General features: G+C 32.3%; 1 protein-coding gene and 1 pseudogene across 2 annotated transcripts; one reads left to right on the plus strand and one right to left on the minus strand.

Moving 5' to 3' along the window:
- Window positions 1-748: 748 nt before the first annotated feature.
- LOC123222464 lies at window positions 749-13,495 on the minus strand (annotated as a pseudogene).
- Window positions 13,496-23,911: 10,416 nt separating this feature from the next.
- On the plus strand, window positions 23,912-27,115 carry LOC123223616 (GABA transporter 1-like). Of its 2 annotated transcripts, XM_044646866.1 has the most exons (7): window positions 23,912-24,191; window positions 24,278-24,400; window positions 25,267-25,361; window positions 25,470-25,656; window positions 25,758-25,888; window positions 25,978-26,193; window positions 26,504-27,115. In XM_044646866.1, exons 1-7 carry the CDS (start codon window positions 24,014-24,016, stop codon window positions 26,897-26,899), a joined length of 1,326 nt encoding a protein of 441 aa, XP_044502801.1. In that variant the 5' UTR covers window positions 23,912-24,013; the 3' UTR covers window positions 26,900-27,115. The 2 variants fall into 2 exon arrangements, with proteins under 2 accessions (XP_044502801.1, XP_044502802.1); XM_044646867.1 differs by lacking the exon at window positions 24,278-24,400.
- Window positions 27,116-27,862: the final 747 nt, after the last annotated feature.

The raw sequence follows: 27,862 nt of genomic DNA on the forward strand, positions 1-27,862 counted from the left end.
CGCCTCACCCAAATTTTCTTTAACAGGAGTCCAATCACAATCATAATACATCATTAGGATCTTCTCACACATTAATGTGTTTGTTTAACCACCTTTTCCTATTGATTATGCCCTACACGTGATACTTGCATTGGCTTCCTTAAACTTTTTATTGGACAAAGAATTTAAGATCAGAATTTTCTTTTTTATTTTTACTTTCTAAGAACTAATAATTAACAATAAGTGCGGTCCAAAACTTGCAGACGCCATGTTAAACGACATTCATTCATGTCACAAGAAGAAAAAAGGAATAATTTTAGCATCCAGTTCGTACAGAGCTTGCACCTGATTCCAGAAAAGCTGCTGACATTGTTACCCTCTTCTACCACAACTTATGCAATTTGGCAAAATAATGTCTCAGGTATCCTGCGCACTCAACAATATTACCAGTTTTCAATAATTCCTTCACCAAGAACATATTCCCTTTTCAACTAGTTCAATCAATGCTTTTGCAGCTTTCTTCAGTAAAGGGGTTCTTGATCTGCAAAAATATTTGTATCATGGATCATATTCTTTATAGCCCACATTTTAACCTCATAAATTGTAACGATAAAGCTAGCCTAAAATGAAAAAACGGAACACAGGAATGATCATTCCACTGAAAGTCACTTCAATGGAGTATTATTTAGTACTGATGTTGCAAAAAATCATCATATCACCCAAAATAATGTAACTTTTTCAAGACCTATTCACCTAGAGACCAAGTAAGTCATTGTTTCCTTCCCCTTTCTTTCTTTGCTGGCTGAACTTCGATCTTCTCTTTCCCGGTAACTTCTGAGATATCTACTGCAGGAAAAAGGATGGGAAACTAATTACAGCAGCTTGACCATCTCAAGATCCAAAACGGAAAGTAATATATGCTGAAAACATGCCGCGATTGAGATATCAAGTCCTTTTGGAACCATTTTAGAGAATTTACAAATGCATTAGCATGATTAAGCAGAAATTTCGAAACAGATCTGTTCCACTGGTTTCACTTTGTTAACATATGCTTAAACACTACTTGTTTTGCTTTCATCTAAGTGCACTCTTTAATAATAATCCAATTTTGAATCACTTTTCTGTCCTTGAAACCAGCAATACATAATTCTGTTTCCATGGAAAGGTTTAGAGAAAGATGATACCGTCTGGTCCCCGGGCCATCAAAGCAAAAATATATTGTTCAGTTTCTCCATATTGTTGGCATCCTGTGCTTGGTCGGTCTTAAACTTGAGACACTGACCAAAGGAAAACTCAGAACTGTAAGAGATTAAAATTCAGACACAAAGATATCCAGCTATACATCATCAATTTCTAAAAACATACACCCCAAAATACGTGCAAGTCAGAGTGTTCAGGCATACATCCTTGTATGTATGCACGTAATTTGGTTTTACTTCAAATATAAATCAACCAAAGATTAATGACATGAGGGGAAAATATGCATCTAATTGGCTCAACCTGATAACCTTCATATATGTAATGAAATTGTCCTATGGGACATTAAATTTGAAGTTGAAATCTTATTTATTATAGCTTGTTAAAATATTCTTAAAATGGTGAAGGGGAAATTAAAAGAACATGGACATTAGTGTCAACACGAAATCACCAAATTATCAACCACACTCTTGTAAGGGCAATTGCTATCAAGCAAACTTCACCAATGCCCAAGGCTATTGTAACTTGTAGTCCATCATCTGCCTTACGAGACAAATATGCAAGTGGCTGCCCTCAATATCAGAAACCGTAATCTTTTTTCTTCCCCGCATTTAAACCCGAGGCATCATTTTTATAATAAAAACTACCCATTTGAGTGAGGACAAGTGTTTTAATCTTAATATTTTTCTCTTTTTGAAAAAATACCTTGTCCTCAGGTGAGTATTTTTTTAAGGGAAATTACATTAAATACCTCAAAATAAAGGGGGCAAAAGGACATTGCCCAAAACTTTAAATATTAAGTGAAAATGTCCTTTTTATGAAATGACCAAACTGCCCCTATATATAAACCAAAAATTTTACATATTCCTCCTCACATTTCCCACGGATTCACACTTGAAATTCAAAGAAAACACCGGTCTCCCGTAGGTCTTCCACGGGCGTAGAATCTTTCATCTTTTCCATCGATTTTTTGTATTTTTCGACAATCGAAAATGGCAAAGAAGGTTAGTACATCATCCCTATTCTTGTTTGAATCAATTTATTGTTAAGATTATTAAGATTTGAGGGAGATCTTGAGGTTTAAATTTGTAGGGTTCCGATTTTGAACAATACATAAAATATTTTGATTATTGGTTGTTTTGCTTGAAATTCTTCAGAGGTTTTGTGTTATAGAATGTGTAGATTTGCTTTGTGTCGAAATTAGAGGCTAAAATGACGATTTTTGAGTAGAAAATGGGTTAGATTGGTCAGTGATCGGGTCCGGGGGAACATTGGATCCCATGGACCGAATTAAATCCCTCACAGGTAGAAAGGATAGCCCGTGGAATGGGAGGAAAATTTAGCTTTTTCAAAATATTAGGGTCAGGGAGAAGAAAGGGCAATCCACGAGGGTTTGTGGGAAATTTTACACAAAATCATGGGTAGATCTATGAAAGACGGGGAATTCGGGGGTTGGGGGAAATTGTCTTATTTTAATATATAGGGCCTGTAAGAGATTAGAAAATTTATAAGGGGGTAAAGAAAAAATATTGGACTTGTTTAAGAGTAAACAATTTATAAGGGGGTAAATTGATATTTTTCACACCTATGGTTTTTCTACTTGTAGTTTTCAAATTTCATACCCGTTTTTCCTGTTTTAGAGTTTTTCAATATGTAGTTTTTGAATTTGATGTCCATTTCTTGATTTTTGTGCTTTTATTCGCACGTTTTATGATGTAATTATGAAATTTCAAATAAATTTTTTGTATTTTGTCATACTAAGCTAATTTAACATTTATTTTCGAATTTCATGTCTGTTTTTCTTGATTTAAGATTCTTGGACTTGTCAATTTCGAATTTCATGTCTGTTTCATTATTTTTGTGCTTTCTACTAGGATTTTCTTATGTAATTTCTTAATTTTAGTTTGATATTTCGGTTTTCCCATTTCTAAGCTATTTCAATGTTTAGTTTTCAAAATTCAAATCTCTTTTTTTTTAATTTTATGTCATTTTAGGATATATCGACTCTTACTTTTCAGATTTTTAAGTGATTTTTTTATTGTTGACATTTTAGGGTATTTCAACATATAAAATTCGAATTTCAGTTCCGTTTTTCAATATTTGTTAGCTTAGGATATGTTGAGTAGTATTTTTAGATTTTCGAGCGATTTTTTTGGTTTTGAAGGTATTTCAACGTGTAGATTTCAAATTTCAGTTTTGTTTTTTCGTTTTTTCAGTTTTCATCTTTCTATGGTATTTTCAAATGTAGTTTTTGTATTTTACCTCTATTTTTTTGTTTTATATTTGCCATTTCTATATATGTTTATGTATATGTTTTTAATGAAATTCTTACAACCTTTCAAAATTTTTTTCAAGATACTTCTCATAAAAGAAAACGTGTCGAAGACAAGTTATGAATCCCCGATGAGTCAGGACATTTCTGAGCAGAGGTGATATGTCGCATCCAGCGCAATGCCATGTCAAAAATTAGGTTAACACTAACTCTAGAGCAGCTTCGATTGTTCAAGAGGATGTGTTTCGAGTATCTTCTTCAACTATTAGATATCTCAAATTCTCTAGAGTATTGGTACACTCATTTTTGCTATAACAGCTACATCGGGGCTTAGGTAGAGATAAGTTCTGGTTTAGGGTTAATGGGGTTGATGTGAGATTCAACCCATTCAAGTTTACTCTAATGACGGGGCTTCCATTCAACTAACTCACTACACTTTCATCGAATATTCCTCACTCATCTGAACATCGTTTTAGAGATACCTATTTTCAAGGCAGTCAAAAAGTGCAGTATCATGATATCGATCGTGGTTTCTTGGCTAGGTCATAGAGGGATGATGATATCTTTGCTGTTAAGATGGTCTTATTGTATTGCCTTTATATGGTGTTGTTAGGGCATGATTGATGAAAAAAGGTATATGTAAAGTACCTTCAGTTTGTTAATCATTTGGATGAGTTTAATTCTTATCCCTGGGGCATTCCAGTGTGATAGATGACGTATGAGTCGATGTACTAAATAAGTGATAGAGTTTGTTTCGGCCAAATGCTTGAAATGCATAAATATGAGCTTTATGAATTTCCTTTTGCTTTTCAAGGCAGTTTATATTTCTTTATTATCTATATTAATTGGCAAAAACAAAAATTGCTTTAATTTAACCATTAATGTTTATATTGCAATATCGGATATATGAGATGATAGACATCCTATATGATTGGGTGTATATAGTTGATATCCATGCGTCTTCACAAATTTTCTAGTGGCGTACGCGAGACGTTCGTACTTGGAGTCATATAAGCACTATTTTCACTATTGATTAGGTATGTAATTGTTAATTAATGAGTTAATTGATACTTTGATTATTGCAAATATGTTGAATTATATATCTAAATGAAGAGGATGATGACACTTTTTCACTCCGTTCATCACCGATTGAAGAGGCTAGACCATGGTATGCAGACATTCTTCTATACATGAGTATGTCAGATTTTCATTCTTCCTTATTGTCTTCGGTGCCCTCCCGACAGAAGATAAAGTTTCTCTAGCAATGCCACTTGTATATATACCGACCAATAGTCTTAGGACACATGAGGAGCCTATTCAACCTCTTGTTATTGAGCAGCCTTCATGTCCCCCTACTGTTTAGACCTCAGCCATCGAGATCGCACACCTTCTTGAAGTTTAGGATCGTGCTACCCTTCCTATCACACAAGAGTGTCCCCTTCCTACATCATCCATTCCATCCACAGTAGATGTTGTTTTGACACAATAAGGCACTATGATATTATGTGAGATCTCTTGTTTACACAACAAGTATCATCTCAGATGACTAGATTAGAAGATTGTTTGACTCGTTTCGAGGAAATCGTCACGTGTACATGCCCAATTCCAATCGATTAGGTCATAAAGCCATATCTCATTTATTCCTTATATATATTGTAATTGGTTCTTACTCTAATATCTATGTTAACTTTATGTAGGGTACGCATGCCGGTATTAGGATGAGCTCCCCCATTGATAGGTCGATTATATCCTGTCACCCACATGAGGTCTATATTTAATTTCTGATGATATTTAATATAAAATTTTATTATTATATTTTATATGAAATGTCACTAATCAAATTATTATTGTTAATCCCCCAGGGTAGTCACTATGAGGGGGTCATAGTTAACCTTTTTGTTACATCATCTCTCTGCTCTGAGGTTTGTCATTTGTCATTGTTTTTATATTTTTTAATTAACTGTCATTAATTAATTCCTTTTATATATTCGTATAAGGTCATAGTTATGAGGGTGTTTCGGTTGGTCCTTTGGTTGCTTCAAATCCCACACCTGAGGTATGAAAATTATTGTAGTTGTTATATTTTATATAAAATATCATTGACCAATTTGTTTTCTTCATTTGTATAGGGTACTAGCCATGAGACATTTTCAATCGAGAGTTTTCCCATACACCTTTCACGTCCATAAAGGTTGTGTATTTTTTTATGAAATGTCATTGGTCAATTTGTCTTTCAAATTATTATGTTTATTTAAAATATTTTGCATCCTTTTCAAGATGAGCGGTTGTGGTTACTTGTTGATATCCTCTACTCCAGCAAAAGGGTCATGGATATTAGTTCACAAGGTGAGGGCTTACAGGAGGATATTTTTTATAGAAACCAGGATAAGGTATGCCCATTATAATTAGTATATATTCATATATACTGATCATTGACAAATAAAATTACTTTTGCAGTCCATCGAGGGGGTACAGACGGCTGACTTGACTACAATAGAGGATTCCCCTGCCAAACCTCTTCTAGCATACATTGATAAAGTAACATTAATCGATTAAATCATAATTGTTACTTAAGATTAAATATTGAATTAATAGTTGTATATTTTTTCAGATGGTTCGTACTACACATGATTGGGTCATCCGAAAAAGTCTGCTTATTCACACCCTATATATAAATCCAATCAAACCAAAGGTGAAACGACAACAACTATGACCATTTCATCTTCTACTATGATAGGTAGACCTCGTGCATGTCTGACAAGGGCATTAAATGAGTCTGTAATATTAGTTGTTATTATGTTACACTGATGCTCTAAAAAATATTCCCTATTCTATCGTTGAAATCTCATCTCACGTAGGTAAGCCCTAGCTTGAAGATTCATCATATCAAGAGATCACATCATAGCCTCAAAATTTACCTTTGTATATGATTTTATGGCTTTCCAATATGCACCTGTAATCTACAAGGTAATAAATAATATGAGAACTTTATAATCAAAATTTATAAAATGTTAAACAGAATAAAAATTTTATATATGTTTAAACACGTTACCTTTGAGTTGCGTTTATAATTTGATCACATGTTACACTGAAGATGATGGTAACTTTCACCTAAGGGTAGGTTATCCAAACGGATAAAGACTTATAACACATCAAGAAAGCTTCCATAGACGGCTAAGACTTCTTAGGGACAAACATTAAACTCCACGTCTTTAGTAAGGCATAGGGGCTATGGTTGACTTGAGACCTAGGACCCAATAACTTTCTTCAAATGTGATACATGAAAGAAGAATGGATAAATTTTGGCATATGGTAGAAGTGTTAGCTTGTAAGCGACTCTACTAACCTTTTCCAAAACCCAGTAAGGCTTATAGTAACATGGGTTAAGTTTCTCATTAGGTCATGCAGCAAGGGATCGAAGGTGGTAAGTTGTAATTTTGGAAAAACGCAACCACCTAGCTGATATTAAACTTCTTGGTAAGATAAGTTAGCATACTTCTTCATTTGGTTATAGGCCTTTGTTAAGTTTTCATTGAGCTCATCTAGAATCAAATTCCTTTCTTTTATTTGGACTTGAACATCTTCAACTAGTGATTTTTCATCGATGAATCAGAAGAGGATTAATGAGTCTTAACCATATAAAGCTTTGAAAGGTATTATGCTTATCGACCCATGGTAGGTGTTATTTTACTAGAATTATGTCTATGCAAGCCATTTTGCCTATTAAGATGGTTTGGAACTAGAAAAATAGTGGATGTAGGGCTCAAGGCTTCGGTTGACTACTTTTATCTACTCATCTGTCTTTAGGTGATAGGCAATAACTATAAGACAAAAAAGTTCAATCCAAAATGTCCTCATAAATATTAGACCAAAAGACTTTCCCACCCAAGGTTTACTAAAATCCTAAAGTCTCATCCGTTAACTTTCAAAAATTTATAGACCCACTATTCTATTAAAATTCACTATTAGGGTTAAAGGTAAAAATGTTATTTAATAAAAATATTTAAAAAATTAAAAATTTATCACATTTTCTTCCCTAAGTTTAAAAATCTAACAATTTTCATACCCAAAGTTTGAAAAATGACTATTTTACCATAGGGTTTTTGTTCTTCTCTAGGACAACTTCATTGGCTAACAGTTGACCTTCCTACCCATCATTTTCTTCAGCCAACAACTGGTGATTCTAGATGAATTGAAGAAACCAAAGAAGATTAATCCATCGAGAGATGCCCAAAGAACCAAAACACCTATTAGGAGACACCCAGATGAAGCGTCATTACTCAAAAGCATGACAAAGATTTTTCTTTGGATGAAGATGTCGATACCAAAGGCCTCTTAATCTTTATTTGGTGTCTCCTGATCTTTGTCATCGTCGCGTTTCATAGGTCATCATTGTCATGCTTTATGGATTGTTGTCTCAGCACTTCAATTTGTTTAGGTTCATTGGTTGTCAGTCAGAGAAGAGGATGGGTAGGAAGGTCGATTGTAAGTAGATGAAATTGTCATAGAAAAAAAGAAACAAAAATCCTAAGGGAAAATGATCACTTTTCAAAATTTGAGTGGGAGAAAATTATTAGATGTTTAAACCTAGAAGGGAAATATGATAAATTTTTAGTTTTTAAAAATATTTTTCCTAAATAACATTTTTACCCTTAACTCTAACAATGAATTTTAACAGAATGATGAGTATTTGGGTTTTTAAAAGTTAACAGGTGGAATTTTGAGATTTCACTAAACCTTAGGTAGGAATAAGTCTTTTAGCCTAAATATTTTATTTTGATTGGACATAATGGTATACAGATATCCATAGAGTCAAACAAAAAGTATGATGACTTGTCTTGTAGTGTACACACGAATGAGTGGTAGAAAATGATTGTATTTGATGAAACAATCAACTATAACCATAATGGTATCATACCCTCCAGATTTTGATAGTCTTTTGATGAAATCCATGGTAATGTCTTTCCAGACTTGAGTAAGGATGGGAAGAGGTTATAGGAGCCTTGCTAGTTTAAAAGCTTCATATTTGCTATGCTAACAACTTTCACAAGAGGTAACGAATTTCTAAAGAAACATGAGTGCTCACCACCTGGTGAGGAATACAACTTATGAAGTACTTGGGGCATAAGTTGAAAATGACAAGGTACCATTAGATGATCTTTATAAAATAAAGCTCTTTTTTTTACTTTGTAACCTATATGAGATATAGGATTTTAAATGAGATCTTGTACTATTTTTTTTAAGTGTAGGTCATTTGCAATCTCCTCTATTAGCCCATCAATATAGATAGCTTGAACAGTAAAAATGGTTAAAAGCTTTCATTGTTTGGATAACGTGTTGGTTGATCGATTCTCACTTCGATCTATATTATATTTCAAAATCATACCCTAGTAGTTTAATTACCCCAGTAGTTTAATTACCCATTCCTAGATCACAAATACTATGGCCATTGGTTTTCTCTCATAGACTAATTTTAACCTACTCCTCGGTGAATTGCTCAACTGATAAAAGCTATTAGTCTTCCTTCTTATATGAGTACTACGTCTACCCTTACACTTGAAGCATTTGTTTCTAGAATAAAAGTTTTGAGGTTGTTGAAGGCCTTTTGAGTAGTTTTATCCCATTCAAAATTGTCTTTTTTCAGTAGTCAAGTTAACAGTTCGTTGTCTTTCCATATCCTTTCACAAATCTTTAGTAATACCCTGTGAGCCCCAAAAATCCATGTAAACCCTTAACATCCTTAGGTGGTGGCCAAGCTAACGTGTCTTCAGCCTTTGCTGGGTCAATGGTTACTATTGTAGCAAAAATGATATACCTTAAATATTCAATTTGTGCACACCCAAATAAGCATTTCTTCTTATTAGCTATCAATTAGTGTTGGTCTAATACTTGAAAAATTGTCCAGAGATAAGTCAAGTGAGTCTTCCTATCAAGTTTCTAGATTAAAATGTCATAAAAAAAAAAACTATAATGAATTTGCATAGATAGGGCCAGAAAATATTGTTTATCAAGGCTTGAAAAGTAGCTAGTGCGTTGGATAGTTCGAATGGCATGACCAAAAATTTGCAATGCTTATTATGAGTTTAGATAATTGTTTTCTCAATGTCCTCTTCAACCACTTGAATCTAATGATATCTAGATTTCAAGTCCATTTTGGAAAAGATGGTAACTTCTCCTAATTCATCAAAATGTTCATCAATGGCTCATATTGGAAACTTGTCTAAAACAATAATGTTGTTAAAGGCTCTATAATCAACACAAAAATTGTCATCCCCCATCTTTTTTCTCTTGACTAGCAAAATTGGGCTGGAATAAGGATTGTTTTTTGGCCTGATCCCTGGGTCTAAGATCTGTTGGACTATTTTTTTCATCTATTTTTTCTGGTATGTGGGTAATGGTATGGACGAATATTCAGTGGTAGTACTTTGGGAATTAGTCTCATGGCATAATCATTAGGTCGTTGTGGTGGTAAATTGTTGAAAACTTCAAACAATTGATGGAATTCTTATAGAAGGTTGCTAATGTCGTTTAATAGTTCAATTGGGTAAGTTTCTAAAGAAATTTCCAACTTAGTAAATATAGGGTCCCCTTGTAGAACGCGTACCTCATGGCCCAAGATTTCTTTGACGACTTTGAACATTTGATATGGATTGATTCCAATAATATATTTAATAAGTTCCTCAAAAATGTCTTCTAGACAATCTCTACTATTGTTGCTTCTACAATAGTCATCTCACCAAATTCTAGAACTTCTCTAGCATCTTCGTCATTGCCCAAGATTAGTACTTAGAAAGTCTTTTATCGACATCAGTGTTCAGGACCAAATAGCTTATTGTAGTGGAAACACAACCCTTTCAGATATTTTTCCTATTGTTCAGTCTATGATATTTGCCATAAAAGGAGGTGACACATGCTACTGTCATGGTCTGGAGCCTTAGTCAGTGGTTGCCTAGATGAATCAGTGGGTAAGCTATTAGGGTTTGCTAGGAGTTGATTGTTTACCACATTGAAAGGGTCACAAGTTATAACCATTGAGTTTGGCTTTGTGAATGAGATGTATTGGGTTGTTAGACCATTATTGTGCATAGGCTAGTTGATACTATTGTATTGGGCGAAGGGTGGCTATCATTAGGTTGGGCTCGAGTTGGACCTGTTGGGCACCTAAAGCTGAAATGAATCAAAAGTGTTTGAGTTATTTCTATTGGACCGGTTGCTTAAATCCTTCATTTGGTCTAGTACTACATTATAGTCTTCAATCTATTAGGCTACATCCATAGCCTAGCATAAGTTGGCGGGTACCATTACTTGGATCTCGGCTTGAATGTCATCTCTTAACCCATTTACAAATGCCTTTTTCAATGCTCCATTAGACAAATCCAATAAAGAGGCTAAAGATTTTTCAAAGCGGCACTGGTAGTTGGCGACCAAACCTCATTGTAAGAGAGAGAGAAGTTCTCCATACATCATCCAATCCTAAATCAGTCGGACTCTTTCAATTAGTGCATCCTTGAACCCTTCCTAATTGTTAAACACACTTCTAGCCTCTTACCATTTAAACCATGTCAAGATTGGTCCCTTCATGCAAGCTTCAACCACTTAAACCCTATCTTCTGATCTAATGCAATTAATAAAGAAATATTTTTCTGCCCTAAAAATCCAGCCAACTAGATTGTCACTGTCAAACATTGGTATATGGATTCAATGTGGATAAATGTCTCTACCTCTAGTTCCCTTGTTACTCGTGACCTATCCTCTTTTTAGGTGTATTGGTCTTGCCTCCCTACCATTATCCCCCTTTTGTTCTTCGTTGTTATGTTTGGTGTTTTCCAATATTCCAATGTTTTCCTACACTTCCTATTATTTGGCCATGGACTTGCCTTTAATCTCTTTTTGGCAAATCACAACCAATATGTCTTTGATCTTTGTCAACTTTCTTCTCATTAAGTGAACCTCCCGCAACTCCATTTGGATGCCCTTCAATTCCTCATTTACAGACCCAACTTCAATTTTTAGGCCTATGAATCTTCTCTTGATTTCTTTCTCCATTTGTTTTACCCTTGTCTCTATTTTTGTACTTACTATTCCCTGAATACTCCTTTTCTCTGATACCACTTTTAATGCATACCTAAACCAAAAATGGTGCTTTTGCAAGTTGTTATGCCGACTCTAGAGATGTTTTCAACTGTAGGATGCCTGAACTAGAGATATGAATGTGTACATGTTTTGTGTTTGTAAAAGTTGTGCAATGTTGGTTTAGTAACAATTGTAATGGACGAAATAAATATAAATGAATAAAGATTGTTTTATTGAATGATAATGTGCAAATTGCACTTGCTTATTGATAAAACCAGAAAACCAAATAACAAATACGTTGGTTCTACTGAAACAATACACTCTAGGCCTAAGCTCCTAAACCCCTAATTAATGGTTTATGTTTTCCCTTGATATTGTTCTCTCCAACATTGCCTCCCTTTTATATCCAAATTATCCTATTAATGATGTGTTTTATCCAAATTTTCTGGGTTATCTTGATATGCTCTATTGCTTGTGTGATAATTATTTGGATGATATTTATCTCCAACTGATGAAATATGAACTATTGGAGAGGAAATTCCCACCTTTCCCTTTCTCTAATAGGTCTTGATGATTAGAGATCTAACAAAATGACAGTGAAATTGAACTTATGTTTCCTTCCTCACAGGCAGCTTAAAATTCCAACATAAAAGATTCCCTTTTTAAACAAGTATTCAAATTAATCTCCATCAACCTTTTCCGAGGTAAAAATTACCTTCACAATAATCACCAAAGCCAATTTCTTGGTCCCAGGATTGTATTTCTCTGATGAAAACATGTAATTCATTGCTCTTAAGAAACACAGGACAAACATAAATCCCAACTTTTCTCTTCCAACAACCATTACTTTCAGCTACCATTGGACTCTATTAGCTTTAGGGTTTGATTTAAAGACACTGACATAACCATGAATAAGGGTTCATAATCCAATATTGAAATAATTAAGGATTCTACATTCTAATGGAATTGGCTTTTCTCATCTATGTTGATAGATGGGATTACCAATCTTAGTTTCACAAAAGAGTTAACATGACTAAGTACTTCATCATAAATCTCTTTCTAAATATACATAGAAAACTGGACACAACAAATTAAAACTCTGTTGTACTCAACCACCTCAGTCACACGGTAGCGATTGAAAATAAAGGAAGGATAAACAAAAATTTTTTTACGGTAAAATTAAGACAATGACAATAGAGCATGCTTATTTTCTTTGCCTTTTATTCATGTAGCAAAAGGTTATCCAAATGCCACCTAGCTCTGCATCTTACCATAATAAGTTTCAATATGCATTAACGAAGTTATTTCCAGAAAATATATTTCTAAAACAATAAAAACTAAAATGATGTTCCCATCAAGTTAAAAACCTGAAGGCATTGTTATTTCCATAGATACATTATGCAAAAAAATCAATCAAATTCATAAGCTAGCAGGTCAATCTTCAATGGTTAACAAAATCATTAGACATAGGAATTACAGTACAGTATATAGACAAAGCTAATAAATATAGGGATTCAATTCAACAAAATAAATGACAAAATGAATCTAGCTTGTGCCTCCTTGTCATCATCAGTGACCTTCAAAATGAATTTACCCTCACAATGTGGATACTTCATGCAATACTTCGTCTACATCCACAATTTCATCCAAAAAATCACAAAACATGAAATTAAATATAACCACTGCTAGCATTATCAATCAAGCAGAACTTAAATCATCATGCAATTCAACCGATTTGTCAGAAATTAAAACAAAATCTTGACCTACTGACAATGGCTTTTCATCATTTCGTAAGAAAATAAAGCATTAAACAAAAACATATCGAATTTCTCTGCTACTTTTCCATTGATTTACATTTTGCGGGAAAGAAAACAATTGAAGAAAATAATAAAACAGACATACAGATTAGGGATTGGCTTTGTACAATTGCACCGTTCATTCAATGAACTCGTCCCAGGAAGTCATTTAAACCATCATTATGATCGAAGAATCAGAAAATTGGCAAAATCAATTATGAATTGTTGGGTGTTGGAAAATATTATGTTTACATTCTATAAATTATGAAATTCTGTAAAAACGAATTGGATACCCAATTTTGAGTTTGTGACAAAAGCAATCCAAACATTGCATAAGGTGTTGACGTTAATCATTTCCACAACCCATTTGCATTCTTGCACTACCAGTATTTTGTATATAGAGGAGACATGGTTTTTATATATTTTGAATTCATGGTTTTTGATATTGTGTCACTGGTACAACATATAAGCTCACAACTTATTAATCACAATCTACGTAGTCAAGAGATTTAACATATACAAGATATATATTTTTTGGAACAAGTTTAGTCAAAGGATCATTGGTCATATGATGCGTAGAAATATATTGTATGTTCACTTCCCTCTTAAAAATGATGTCTCTTAAACATTATGTCCAGTGTCAAAATGTTTGGTTATGAAAGTTATCCCATCTTATTTATAACAATAGATAACTATTGTTTTAACAATATCGTCATGTTTACCCAAATTCATAAATAATCTTCTTAACCAAACAATATTTTGTATAATCACTTAACAGACTATATACATGGCCTTCATTATGGATAAGGCTACGCATGTCTATTTCTTATTGTTCTAAGATATGGGCCTTTTTGGAGTAAGAAAACATAGCCAAAAATGGATTTGCATTGGTCTAAATAGCCAATCAAATGCAAATTCGATCCTTCATAACATAAACAATAATCCATAGTGCCTTTTAGTATATCAATATCCTTTTGACAACCTTTTAGTGTTTTTTTCCAAGATTTGACCAATATCAGCTAACTAACCTGACAACAAAAACGAATGTCTTGGTATGTAAGAACCATAGCATACTTTTGACATTTCTCTTCTTTCATCTTGAGTTTTGAGACACGTCTTTTGGCTCAATAATTCATCATTTAATATAGGAGTATCAATGGATTTGCAATTTATCATATTGAATTATTTTAGAATCTTTTGAATATAATACTTTTGTCATACAGTCAAAAGTTTATTTGATCAATTCCTTTGGATCTTAATTACTAATACATAATTTGTCACTTCAGGTCAAAAACATAGACAACCATCCTTTAATGGTCATCACTTACTCCAAATCATTTCCAACTATCAACACATCATCACATATAGAAATAGAATTTGTAAATTTGTTATCAGACTTTGTCATATAGATATAGTGGTCTTGATTAATCATCTTGAAGTCATTGGACATCATAGTCTTATGAAAAATTCAAGTACCACTATCTAAATGACTGTTTTAGGTCATATATCAATCTTTGAAGCTTGTACATTTTGTGCTTATTAACTTTAACAATGAGATTTATATGTTGTTTCACATAGATTTCTTTGTCAAGTTATCCACTAAGGAAAGTTGTCTTAACATTTATCTGATGCAATTCTAAATCTAAACAAATTGAAGTGAATTTGTTCACTAGTAAGAATGTTTTCTTGGTAACTTAATACCTTCTAGTTAAGTATAGTTCTTTGCCTCAAGGTGAAATTGTATTTATCTATTGAGTCATCCATCTTACGATTCATTTAGAGAATCCATTTTTTCTCAGTGGGTTTTTGACCCAATGGTAAGTCAACCAAACTCTAGACTTTGTTTATTTCCATAGATTTCATATCTTTTTCCAATGTATCTTGTCATTTTTCCTTATTAGGGGAATGAGACAATTTCATTTATGCTTTTAGGTTATTTATCATCTTAGGGATTGGTAATGAAAACCTGTTTCAATTTTAAAACATCACTATGGTACTTTTGTAAGACTTTTAGGGTGCCAATAACTAGCAATCCAGCAAAATTTAAAATTTTCAAATTAAACAATCCCAAAAACCCTAACCAAGATACCCATTTTAGACATACATTCAAGAACATGCAAAACACACATAGGGTGTTTTACATTCTATGGCATCCATACAAAGCTCAAACACGAGAGAGCCAATCCAGGAGAAGAAGCTGCTAGTACTCTTTGACTAGAATTATGTGTTCATAGAAGAAAGAATGAAAAACTAGAAAACATACACCTAGGGTTTTATATCTATATGTGTAAATATCTTCTTGGTTTTAATGCATACTTAATAAATATGCGTAGGTGTCCAAGCTCTAATAAGAATTTGAACCAACTCAACACCTTTAACACATATATGCATGACTAACATATAAGCATGCACAATTGTCATGTTTCAAGCCTTGCACGAATGGCACCATAAGTGTGTCGTTCGACATTGCTTTAAGGCTTGCACGAGTGGACAATGTTTTGTCTAATTATGTCATGCCTTTTATTTCTCATGGTGCAACCATCTTAGTCAAAGCATGGTCAACTAGGTTCTACAACCCAAATAGGCAAACCCAGTATTTCTAAGATTTCATTCTCTCTCCCTCAATATCAAGATTATCACCGAATAATCCTTACCTCTAATTTTGAATCAACTTATATATGTGTGTAACTCATAAACTTTCTATTGAACCAGTAGTATCTAGATTCAGATCAAATTCAGACATAGACCAAGATTGACCTCTAGTACAACATCATAACCACCCAAACGACAGAGTATCAGCTAACATCTATTAAGTTTTTACAACATCACATTATGTGCAATTTAATCTTTTCATCAACCAATATCTCTTAAGGCTAAGACATAGAAATGTGTCTATCTTAGTAGTTCTCTGACATGAACTAATATGCATTAATGACTAACATGGATTAGGCTACAACCTCATCCCATTGTGGTCACAGATTCAAATAGTCATAGATGTCTTTCAATATTCTCATGTGAGATATCTTCTCTTGTGCTCAAAAGTGATGAATTATTTATCAATCAACCACAGCCTTCATATATCTCACGATATGGGCGATTACTACCTTTATAGGTACCCTAATTATAGTGGCACATTAGATAGCATCAAACTATATCAATCTTTACATAAGATGGTCTAGCGACCTCAAGTCAAAGGATCACATGCATCTATAGTGTTCAAAGGATTTATTCCATAGACATTGGAGTGACCATATATATATATGGATATCCTCTAGTTAGGTTAGTTCGATGAATATGTCTTAAATGTACACCCATGTGTTATACCAAGCTGTCTACAACAACTTTGACATGTGACAACTGTGACATGTGACAATTGTCGTCACTTTTGGTAAGGTCACTTAACACTATGGTAATTTCATCATCATTACATATGCTCTTATTCATTGTAATATCAAGATTACGAACGTTTCTAGAATGGCCACTAAAATTGTACATAGAGTTCCTAAAATCAGTCATCTGATCTTCTTGTCACAGTTATATCATTCTAAAGGCATGTTATTCATACAATCATATAAATAAACAACATATGAATTGAATAATAATAAATCTTTAATCAATTATTAATATTAAATTATATCCACAAATGCCAAATTTGATTGGCTCTAGAACACCTACCCTAACAACTTTTGGACATCCACTCTTACATAATTAAAGATCATTACTTCTATTAACTGAAATATGTTAGAGTTCAATCTCATTTGCTCCCACTATCTAAAACAAGTATATGTTTTATCTTTTAGGACTTAACTAGTGGTCATTGAAATGTACCTATCCTTATTCTTCTTTTATCTCATACATATGAAACCTTTATCACTATCATCCCTCTATGAATGTAGTATCTTTTAATATAATTTTAGTTAATCTTCCATCAAAATCCTCTCTGATGAACATAACAAACCCTTTGAATTGTCCAACATATCTTATAAAAATAAATTTCTTTCCTCTTGGTCCCAATTTTCCAAACTTATAAGAAAACTTATGGATAAATACTACTAACCACTAAGTTTGCAATCAATTAACTTAGGTTTTTTACATGTTCATAACTAATAAGAAGTGGAAACAATTGATTTAGTAGGCACTCGGTAAGTATATAGGTAGTAGTTAACGTTACATCATTACAAATTGATGTCGAAGATTTGTCTATGTCATCATTAACCTAATCGTTTCCAATAGAGTTAAAATTCTCTTCTCTACTACACAATTTTGTTATAAAGTTCTTGGAATTATTCATTGTATACTATTCCTTTTTCATTATGCAATTCCTTGAACTTTTCAAACAAATACTCAAGACTTTGATTAAATCATAAAGCTTGTATCGTTTGGTCTAATTGATTCTCAACTTTATTTATATAGTGTCTAAAGTAGTCTATTGCTTCTGACTCATAGAGATCAAGTAAACAAGACCAAATCGAGTATAGTCTTTTATAAACGTAATGAAGTATGAGACATTATATCTAACTTTACATTCATAGGAGCACATATACTTGAGTATATAAAATGCAAAAGAATTTAAGCTATTACAACTTTGTCAAATGGTTTTCTAGTAGTTTTTTTTTTGGTAGACAATGCTCTTATTTAGGCAGTTTTAAGTTATGTGAAAATTTCCAATAAACTTTCATAGGCCAACCTATTTATTCTATCTTAGCTAATTTTTCCTAATCTAGCATATCATATATGTATATTCACATTCATACTTTTGGGAGTAATAAATAATCCAAAACTAACATTATCATAATGAAAGGTAACTAACACCATATAACCATTAAACACCAAACCAAATCCATAAAAGTCTTTTCTATTAAATTTTGACAAAGCACTAAGAGAAATTTAAATTATGTCCTAGTTTAAGAAGAACAAGCAAATGGCCAAGATTTATCAAATATTTAGAACATATTGGACTTCATGTAGGTATAGGATCCGACTATCTCGCAAAACTTATTTGCTCGTGTCTATCCCTTTTACTTCAACCCTTATGTTGTTACCTACATAAATCTAACTCATCTCCTTTAAAATTTCACAAAAATCCACTAAAGCTCCTCTATCATAAGCTACTTAAAAATACACTAAAGCTTCTCTATTATATGCTACTTGGTCAGTGGCTTCTAAATCCATAATTCACATAAGATAAGACTCAACTAATAGCACAGTATTATAAACTAAAGTTTCATCACTTTATATAGAATAAGACAATATCAGTTTTAGCTCTATGCATTCACGAATAAAATAACCCTTGTTGTTGCAATCACAACAAATCATCCTATTTCTATCTCTTCTTCTAGTACTTTTGCCATTCTTTCATTTTAAATTCTTGTTGTTGTTCTTATTCTTTGAGCTTTGTATGACCTCATTCCCTTACTCGAACTTAAGCCACTTACATTTGAAGTCATAAATAACTTTTGGAAATTGACTTTACAACATATGCATGAGTACTTGGTCTAGCTGCCTCAAGGGTGCTTGTCCTCCAGCTCAATATGATGAGAATTATTAACAAGAGTCCTTATATTTTCACTGTGGGTCATATGCACCTTCATACGCTCCTATTTTCAAAAAGAGATTGTTCTACTGCGTGAACCTATTGTTCATTTTTCAAAATGTGTCTAGCTAACTTTAATTCCATAATCATATTTGATATGTCTCTGAAATGCTATTTTATTGACTTGTTGGGGACCTTTTTTTATGTGTCACATTTGATAGTCAACTACTTTTGTTTGGGCACTATAGTTCCTCCAAATTTTTTTATCAAAACCTTACTTAAGACATACACAATTGAGCATTACTAGTAATTATATATCATATCGTTATTCATGGAACTGGTCAAGATATCACACGAAGTGAGTTTTAATTTTTACATGTGTGTTATGCGTTTACATCATATTTGTAACCTCTATCATAACCTGATTTGTAACTTTCAAAGCCTTTTGCGCATCTAAGATATAGTGCATCTTTAAATGTCATACCTTGTAATTATCCCTATTCAGTTTCTCATCCTAATTCAAATCAACCATAATATTCTATGATTGCCTTAGTTAATAAGATCACAAAGACATATCAAACACAACATCAACTAATGCAATTAAACACACATCAATTGTCGTAATTGCATATTATAATTTAAAATATCTCACATAAGTACATAATCAAAAGTTCACTATGTTTCTGATCATCTTCTATAACTCAAATGTTTGATATTTTAAAATTCAATCCAATTGTGCCACATATTAATTCTAGATGATAATTTCGCTAAATCCTACCAATCTTAAAATTCTCACATTTGACAATTATAAAATATGATACAACAAATGCATCACTACTATGACTAGAACCATTTCATTAACTCGTATTATTCTTACAGTTAGTTTATCCATAATAAAGTCTCTATGTAATTTAAGATGAGTCAAGTGCCTCATATTTTGTTAATTTGAGATTAACAATAAAACGAGATTTTCTCACATTCATTATTATGTGTCACTTGTTAGTAAGTTGTAATGTATCCACATAATCTCAAAATTTTCACAATCTTTTCCCCAGAAAGATCATTTATTACAAGAGTCTAATGGTCATGCATATATATTATTGAACTATATATCATCTTTTTTCAAATTAAAAGAATGTGACTTACTTTAAAATCTAAATCTTTATATTATATATATAGTCCTAACATGCACCATTAAATCATCTAATGATCATATCTTATACTATCTATGATAGTCCTTAGTTAACAAGCTTGCATGAATTAGAAATATGTGTTTTTAAAATACCGATACGTGTTTTATTGACCAGAATGAGGTATTACATGCCTTAAAGCATTGTAGGACCCATAGAATTTATTCCACGTGCTAATCCGAGCATAATAAAACTAGCACGCACCAAAAGAGAGCTCCCTCACCCACCTAGAAAGGTTTTTCATTGACCGATGATTGGTCATCATTGACTAGTCAATTGACTGGTTCAGGTTTCGGATTGACTCTATAGGTTGACCAGATGACCAAGGAGTTTGGGCAACTCGTTGGCCAAACGTATCATGTAATTTGGTTTTCCCAACCTTATTATAACCCATTTTGTCGTGAAAAACCCTAATTATTCCTCTATTCAATTTGCTTATTCTAGCCATCGATCAACAATGACACCATTGGGCTTTTAAAGCTCTTATGTCATTGATTCTTCTCACATCAACTTCCAGCATCAACATCATTGAAATCCAATGAAACGACGACTTGAACATTGCAATTTAAGCTTTTGGTATTTGGTCGATTTCGATGTTATTTTAATATGAGTTTCAATACAATGCATGTAATATGTATCCAACAATCATTCGAATACATTTACACATTTCAATTTCATGCAATTTGGCCAAATTCAATTTGTCCAAAATTCGAATTCAACAAAAAAAATTAATATAAAATCCTAAAATTCAAAATAATAATATACAAAATTATAGGCATCCATCAACTTGATGCTTTGATATCAATGTTGGAAAATATTATGTCTACCATTATATAAAATCTGAAATTCTGTAAAAATGAATTGCTACCTGGTTTCAAGTTTATGACAAAAGTAATCTAAATACGACATAAGGTGTTGATGTTAGTCATTTTCACGAACCCATTTGTATTTCTGCACTGCCAATATTTTGTATATAAGGGAGATATGGTTTCTATATCTTTTGGTTCTTAGGAGAAGAAGAAAAACAGAAAAAATACGCTTTTGTTTTTTATTTTACATTAGGTTTTGGGAGGCAGTTTTTGAACATATAAAGAGGTGTCCAATTGCCAACAATAACTCTCCCCAACTACCCTTCAACTACCGACCCTAACTGCTCAATTGGGCTAAGCCAAATAGAGGCCTCGTCCAAAGCTTGAAAATAAGGCTCGATCCGGTGCAACATTGTAACATGTCAAGTTTGACCTATGGGCCTTCCAAACTAGGTTGTAAGCCTATATGTTAGGCCTATAGGCCGACCTGACTTGCCCATTACTGTTGAAATAAAAAAAAAATCAATAGTTACTTCTACCACACAATCAGTAGCCATTGTTTTAATTTTTTTAAATTTTTTTCTTTATAAACAACCCAAATCTTCTTCATTTTCTAGTTTTATTTACAAATCTCTCAATCTTAATTATTTCATTATATTATCAATCTCATTTTCTCTCATAAACTCTCTTCATAAATTGTCTAAATTCGCAAACAACAATTTTTTGTGTTTATAATTTCAATTTTATTATTACAAAATATTACAAATGAATTTAAGTCATTTGAACATTATCATGCTAACGCTGATGATATTATTGATGATGCATAAGGTGGAATAGGTGAAACACCATTAGGCAAAAATGGTACAAGCACAGTTTCGCATTCGATAGAGAGAAAAAGAAAACAAATATCAATGGTGTGGGAGCACTTCAATAAAATAGAGGAAACAATCAAAAGAAAATTAATTCACCGAGTGATATATAAACATTGTGGTTCTTATTTGAAATATACAAGTACGAGTGGCACGGGACATCTTCACTGACACATGATTGATTATTATAAAAAATTTCACACGAGCTCAAAAGACAAAAACAAATTGCATTCATCTGATCAAGATTCGTTAGTCCCGAAGCTAGTTCAACATGAGGTTTAAATGGTTCTAGACACATGAGAAAACTGTCAACTTTCACATATGATCAAATGAAGATACAAGACTACGTGGTCAAATATGTAATTGCTTCTAATCAACCTATTTGTTATGAAAAAGATGAAATTTTAGAATGGATGATACAAAATAGTGTTCAACTAACATTTAAAAGAATTCTTACATCAACTTTTAGGTCAGACATCCTAAGAAATGATGAATTAATGAAATTAAAAGTTATTGGAGAATTAAATAATTTTAATGGTGTTATTTCAATAATTTCTTATTTATGGATAGCTACAAATTAAAATATATGGTACCTATATGCAACTGCCAATTATATTTATTTTGATTGACAGTTATGAAAAAAATTATTGCATTTAAAAATTTAGAATATCTGTATAATGGTATTACGATTTATCGTGCATTGTCAAATATTTTTTAAGAATATAAAATTAATAATTTTATTTTTTAATTATTTTTAATACTGTCAAAAATAATAATAAAGTTATTGAATATATGTATAATCATTTATCTGCCCTATTTAATGAAAAATTATTTCATATTACATGTATATGTCATGCTAGTAATTTAATAGCTTAAAAAGGCTTGAACCTGGCTATACAAATAATTAGACATGTCATTGCATACATTTAATCATCCTCATCATAGGTACAAACATATCATCAATTATGTTAATTAATAGGGTTAAGACGAAAAAAATTAAAAATAAATATTAAAATTAGATAGAATTTAACATATCTCATGTTAAAAACATATGAAGGATATGAAGTTCCTATAACACAGTACTTCAATATCCAACCAAAAGATTCGGCAAATCTTTTTTTTTTAACAAATCAAGATTGAGAAATAGTTATAGTTTTAATGAACATGTTAGACCCATATCAGTACCCAACCATTGCTCAAGTGTGTGTTATCCAATTACTTGTTTAATAATATATGGTATGATAGAAATAAGTGATTTTTTAAAAGAACATGGGTCTCATAATTCTTATTATACTTTTCAGAATATATATAGGCGAATGAAACAAAAATTTAAAAAATATTGGAGTGAAATTCTTTTACATTACTTTGCAGCTATTGTTTTAGATCCTAGGACAAAAACTAATGAATTATAAAATTTATTTGATGTTATTTATGAAAAATTGTCATTTAATAACAATGTTAATTTTATTGAATATGTTTAAGATTTTTTACTTGAAATGCATATTATTTATGAACAAAAATATGGAAAGATTGGATAAAATTCTATGTTAGAAGTAAGTTCTAGTAGTTTAGGCAAAAAAAATCAAGCATATGGTCGCTCTTGTTAAAGGTAAGCAGTTTATTAGTCAAAATACAATTTTTTTGCTAGAAGTGAAAAATTATAAATAAAATGTTTGAGGCACTATACTCAATTTTAATAATCAAAAAATAATTTGTACTTAAATTTTTTAATTAATTTTTTTTAAACAGTTTATTTAAATAGGGTGATTTGATTAAGGTCCAATGCTATATATATAAGGTAAGCGTTGGGCCAAAGCCCATCACTATATAGGACTAAAGCGAGGCTCAATATAATCCATAGCCCGATGTGTAGAGCCGAAGCCACTCCAATCCAGCCCATGGGCATCTCTACCTATGACAATTGATATATTGGGTAATCTATCATAAGTGGACCCAATATTGAGGTTTTAGCTTTGGATGGATGCGGCTTTACAGATTACAATTACATGCGGTCAAGCAAATTTTGCAGGTTGATTTACCAGCCAATAAAGTTCTGCCATGTCAGATTGAACGTCCAAATGAGCCCATAAAGCGTGACGATGTCGTTTTAGCTCAATCCTTTGCTTTCAACCGAATAGTTTTTCATGAATGAACTTCAAAGTATCCAATTGTTGATACTTGATAACTCCGCAACCTTAAAAGTCAAAAGAAAAGAAAATTTTGCAAGCAATTTGAAGTTGCTACTAATGGACGTCTCTTATCTCCAGTCTTACAACAACGGAAGTCAAACCAGAAATGGCAATTTCACTAGAGGAGGTACCCTCAACTATCACAGCAACAACAGAAGAAGGAGGAGGAGATGCGGGCAAAGGAAAGTGGACGCACGCGGCTTTCCATGTGGCCACAACGATTGCTACACCAGCTGCTTATGCTCCTTTGCCTTTTGCTCTCGCTTCTCTCGGTTGGCCCCTCGGTAATTCAACTATTCTCCTTCAAAGGCCCATTTGTTTAAGATTTATGAATTTTTTGATTTGTGATTGAATGTTATGTTGAGTAAAGGTGTAAGTAGTTTGGTGGTTGGAACTATGGCAACATGGTATTCCAGTTTGTTGATTGCATCTTTATGGAGATGGAATGGGAAGAAGCAGATTACTTACAGGAATCTTGCAGAGAGCATTTTCGGTTGGTGATTACTTGCTAATTACAGATTATATGTTGATTTGATTGCTTAGATTAATTTATTGTGATACCAGTAACTAGACGCTCAAAATTGTTTCTGCCAAACAAGTTAAATCCCTTTTGCGACTCCAAGTAAATCTTAACAAGCTCAGAATTATTCAAATAGGATTCAAAATTAACACTTGGAAACATTACAACTGAGACACATAGCAAAAGCTGATGGCTATACAGTTATCTTCTTAATGGAAAACCCTTCCCCTGTTGGTTTGATCTTGAAATAGTATAAATAAAAAACAAGAAAGCAAATTGATTCTCATATTAATTAGTGATACATAAGCCAAAGATAAGACAAAAGAGGATTCACATTACATGGTTTTCACGCTGTTGAAGTTCCTGTGATAGATGTATTAATACAGAATCAGAATTAAGCAACTCATCAGTACTCCATAATTCGGATAGATATACTTTTTTAAAGAAAATACATGTGCTCTATTTGAATAAGAATTTAAGGTTCTTTCACATAAAAAACATAATCACTCCAGATTATATTAGCAGTATTTTTTGTTTTTTTTTTTTTTTTGTTTTTAAATTGTTAACTTCATATTGTAAGTTGCAGAAACTCTTTATCAATTTTTACTTTTGATTTAAATCTCTGTAGCTTGTATTCCATGAGATCAAAATATTACTATTCACAACACTTTGTCTTATCTGTACACTATAGCATAGCATGGAGCCAGAGTAAACTCCTGATCTTCTCTAAAGATAACCCGAGAATTTAATCCTAAATTAAACCCAGCATGCTGTCCATGCACTTAATTTCAACTGTATGCAGCATGCTTGACTGAAACATTCTTTTCTGATTCTTGAAGGATTCTGGGGTTACTGGTCTATTGCATTTTTTCAGCAGGTTGCTTCGTTAGGCAATAATATTGCCATTCAAATAGCTGCTGGCAGCAGCCTGAAGGTTTGACAATCTTTCCAAATTTTCTTTGGTTGATTGGATGAATTATACGTAGAATTTCTTCATTTTAACTTATTCTGCTGGTGGGTTGTTACATTTAATACATTGCAGGCAGTTTACAAATACTACCACAGTGATGGCAACTTAACCTTGCAGCATTTCATTATTTTCTTTGGAGCCTTTGAACTTTTCCTCTCTCAACTCCCTAATATACATTCACTAAGATGGTTTAATGCATTGTGCACTTTGAGCACCATTGGCTTTGCTGGTACAACTATTGGTTTGACAATTTATAATGGTAAATCTTCAAATTGTTTATAAACAGTTTTTTGTTTATTGATTTATAGGTTATGTTAGTACATTAGACATATTCACTTCCACTACAAATTGTCCTTGTAGGGAGAAATATAGACAGAGAATCAATCAGTTATAGCTTGCGTGGAAGCTCCTCCTCTAAGATTTTTACAGCATTCAATGCTCTTGGGGCAATTGCCTTCTCATTTGGAGATGCCATGCTTCCGGAAATCCAGGTTTGGAATTCTGTTCTCTACTGATAGTTATAGATAATTATCAAAACTTTCATCATTTTAATAATCATCAATGACCATTCCGGTGCCAGAATACAGTGAGGGAACCTGCAAAGAAGAATATGTATAAAGGAGTGTCAGCAGCGTATGGTGTGATAGTCTTGACTTATTGGCAACTGGCCTTCTGTGGATACTGGGCATTTGGATCAGAAGTCCAACCTTATATCTTGGCTTCTCTAACTATTCCGAAATGGACAATTGTCATGGCAAATCTCTTTGCAGTGATACAAATATCAGGGTGCTATCAGGTAGTGTACTGTATAATGCTTCATCATCTATAGTTTGTAAGACTTTAATTATAGGTTCTCACTACAAGACTACAAGTACTGAACCTGTGGAATATATTTAGTTCTTTGCCCTTTTTTCTTAGAATATGCAATATTTTATAACTTACCATAGGCAGTATCAGGGGTTCTGAGATCCCATTCTGGTAAAATTTTTGCAGCACTGGCGACTTCCTGAGTTTTGTTCAACTAGTTCCATCATGGATTGAAATTTTGCCCAATAATGTCATTCATAAAATGAGTTTTTTCTCCTGATAATTTGATCTTTGTTTAGATATACTGCAGACCAACTTATGCCTACTTTGAGGAAACAGTGCTGTCCAACAAGTCAATTAACCAAATTCCCTTGAGAAATTGCTTCATCCGTCTTACTTATACCTCAATTTACATCGTTGTCATTAGCCTTGTTGCTGCAGCCATGCCATTTTTTGGGGATTTTGTGTCCATCTGTGGTGCCATCGGGTTCACACCGCTTGACTTTGTTTTCCCCGCTATAGCATATCTGAAGGCAGGAAGAATGGCTAAAGACAGAAAACTCCAGTGCCCGATACAGTTCCTGAACTGCATGATTGCTGCCTGGTTCTCAGTTGTTGCAATATTGGGTTGCATTGGTGCAGTAAGATTTATCATAGAAGACATCAAGACATACAAGTTCTTTCATGACATGTAAGATTTGAGGTTGATAAATTGGGAACTCTAAATTATTTTGTCAAGCAGGCAGTAGATCTTAATGGAAAGCACGTATGTAAACTAGTTTATTTTGTTAGCTTCGCCTTAACATGATAGATTACTGCAAAATTAGCTTATCTCATAGGAAATGAGTTTGTTATTTGACTAATAATAACTTTGGGAGGTTTTATGGAAATTTCAAATAATTTCAACAGGATTTTCCTGGGTTGTTTGCAAAAAAAACCTTCATAGTTAAAAAAACAAAATATTTATTCAAGATATTTTAATGATAACGTAGTATCGTAGTAACATGTAACTGGTATATTATATTTATGAGTAATATTATATATATACACTTATATATATATATATATATATATATATATATATATATATCATTAATTCAAAAGTCTTCAATGGTATTATCATATATCTATATATTTATATGTATCAAATATGTATATACTTAGTTCTATTACATATTTATACTACTTGTTTTATTGGTTTCTGGAAAAAGTCTGAGAGAAAGGGGAAATGATTTCCAACTCTATGCAATTTATAAGTATACCCTATTATTAAGATATTACATTCATGTGTAATTTTTTTTTTTTTTAAATCATACCTAATATTGAATACCATTTTATAATTAAACAATTTTTTCTTTTATTTTCCTTTTTAATTTTTTTTTATTATAGTTCAGACTTCCATACAATTGTTTAGAAAAATTCAAATAATATGTAAATCTTAGAACTGATCTTATTATTTGTTTTGATTTTAAAAAAAAAAAATTGTATGCAATGTCCCTAATTTAGGAACTGAAATGAAATCTAGTATAAAAAATAAAATAAAATAAAATTGTCTCTCAAGAAATATCCTTTTCACATTTTCAAAGACTATAATACCCTTTGATATATGAGCAGCCCAAACTTCCTCCCTTAATCAGTCGAAAACTTAGGTATGATTT

The sequence above is a fragment of the Mangifera indica genome, chromosome 8, assembly GCF_011075055.1.
Source record: "Mangifera indica cultivar Alphonso chromosome 8, CATAS_Mindica_2.1, whole genome shotgun sequence".
In the NCBI taxonomy this organism is placed as follows: domain Eukaryota; kingdom Viridiplantae; phylum Streptophyta; class Magnoliopsida; order Sapindales; family Anacardiaceae; genus Mangifera; species Mangifera indica.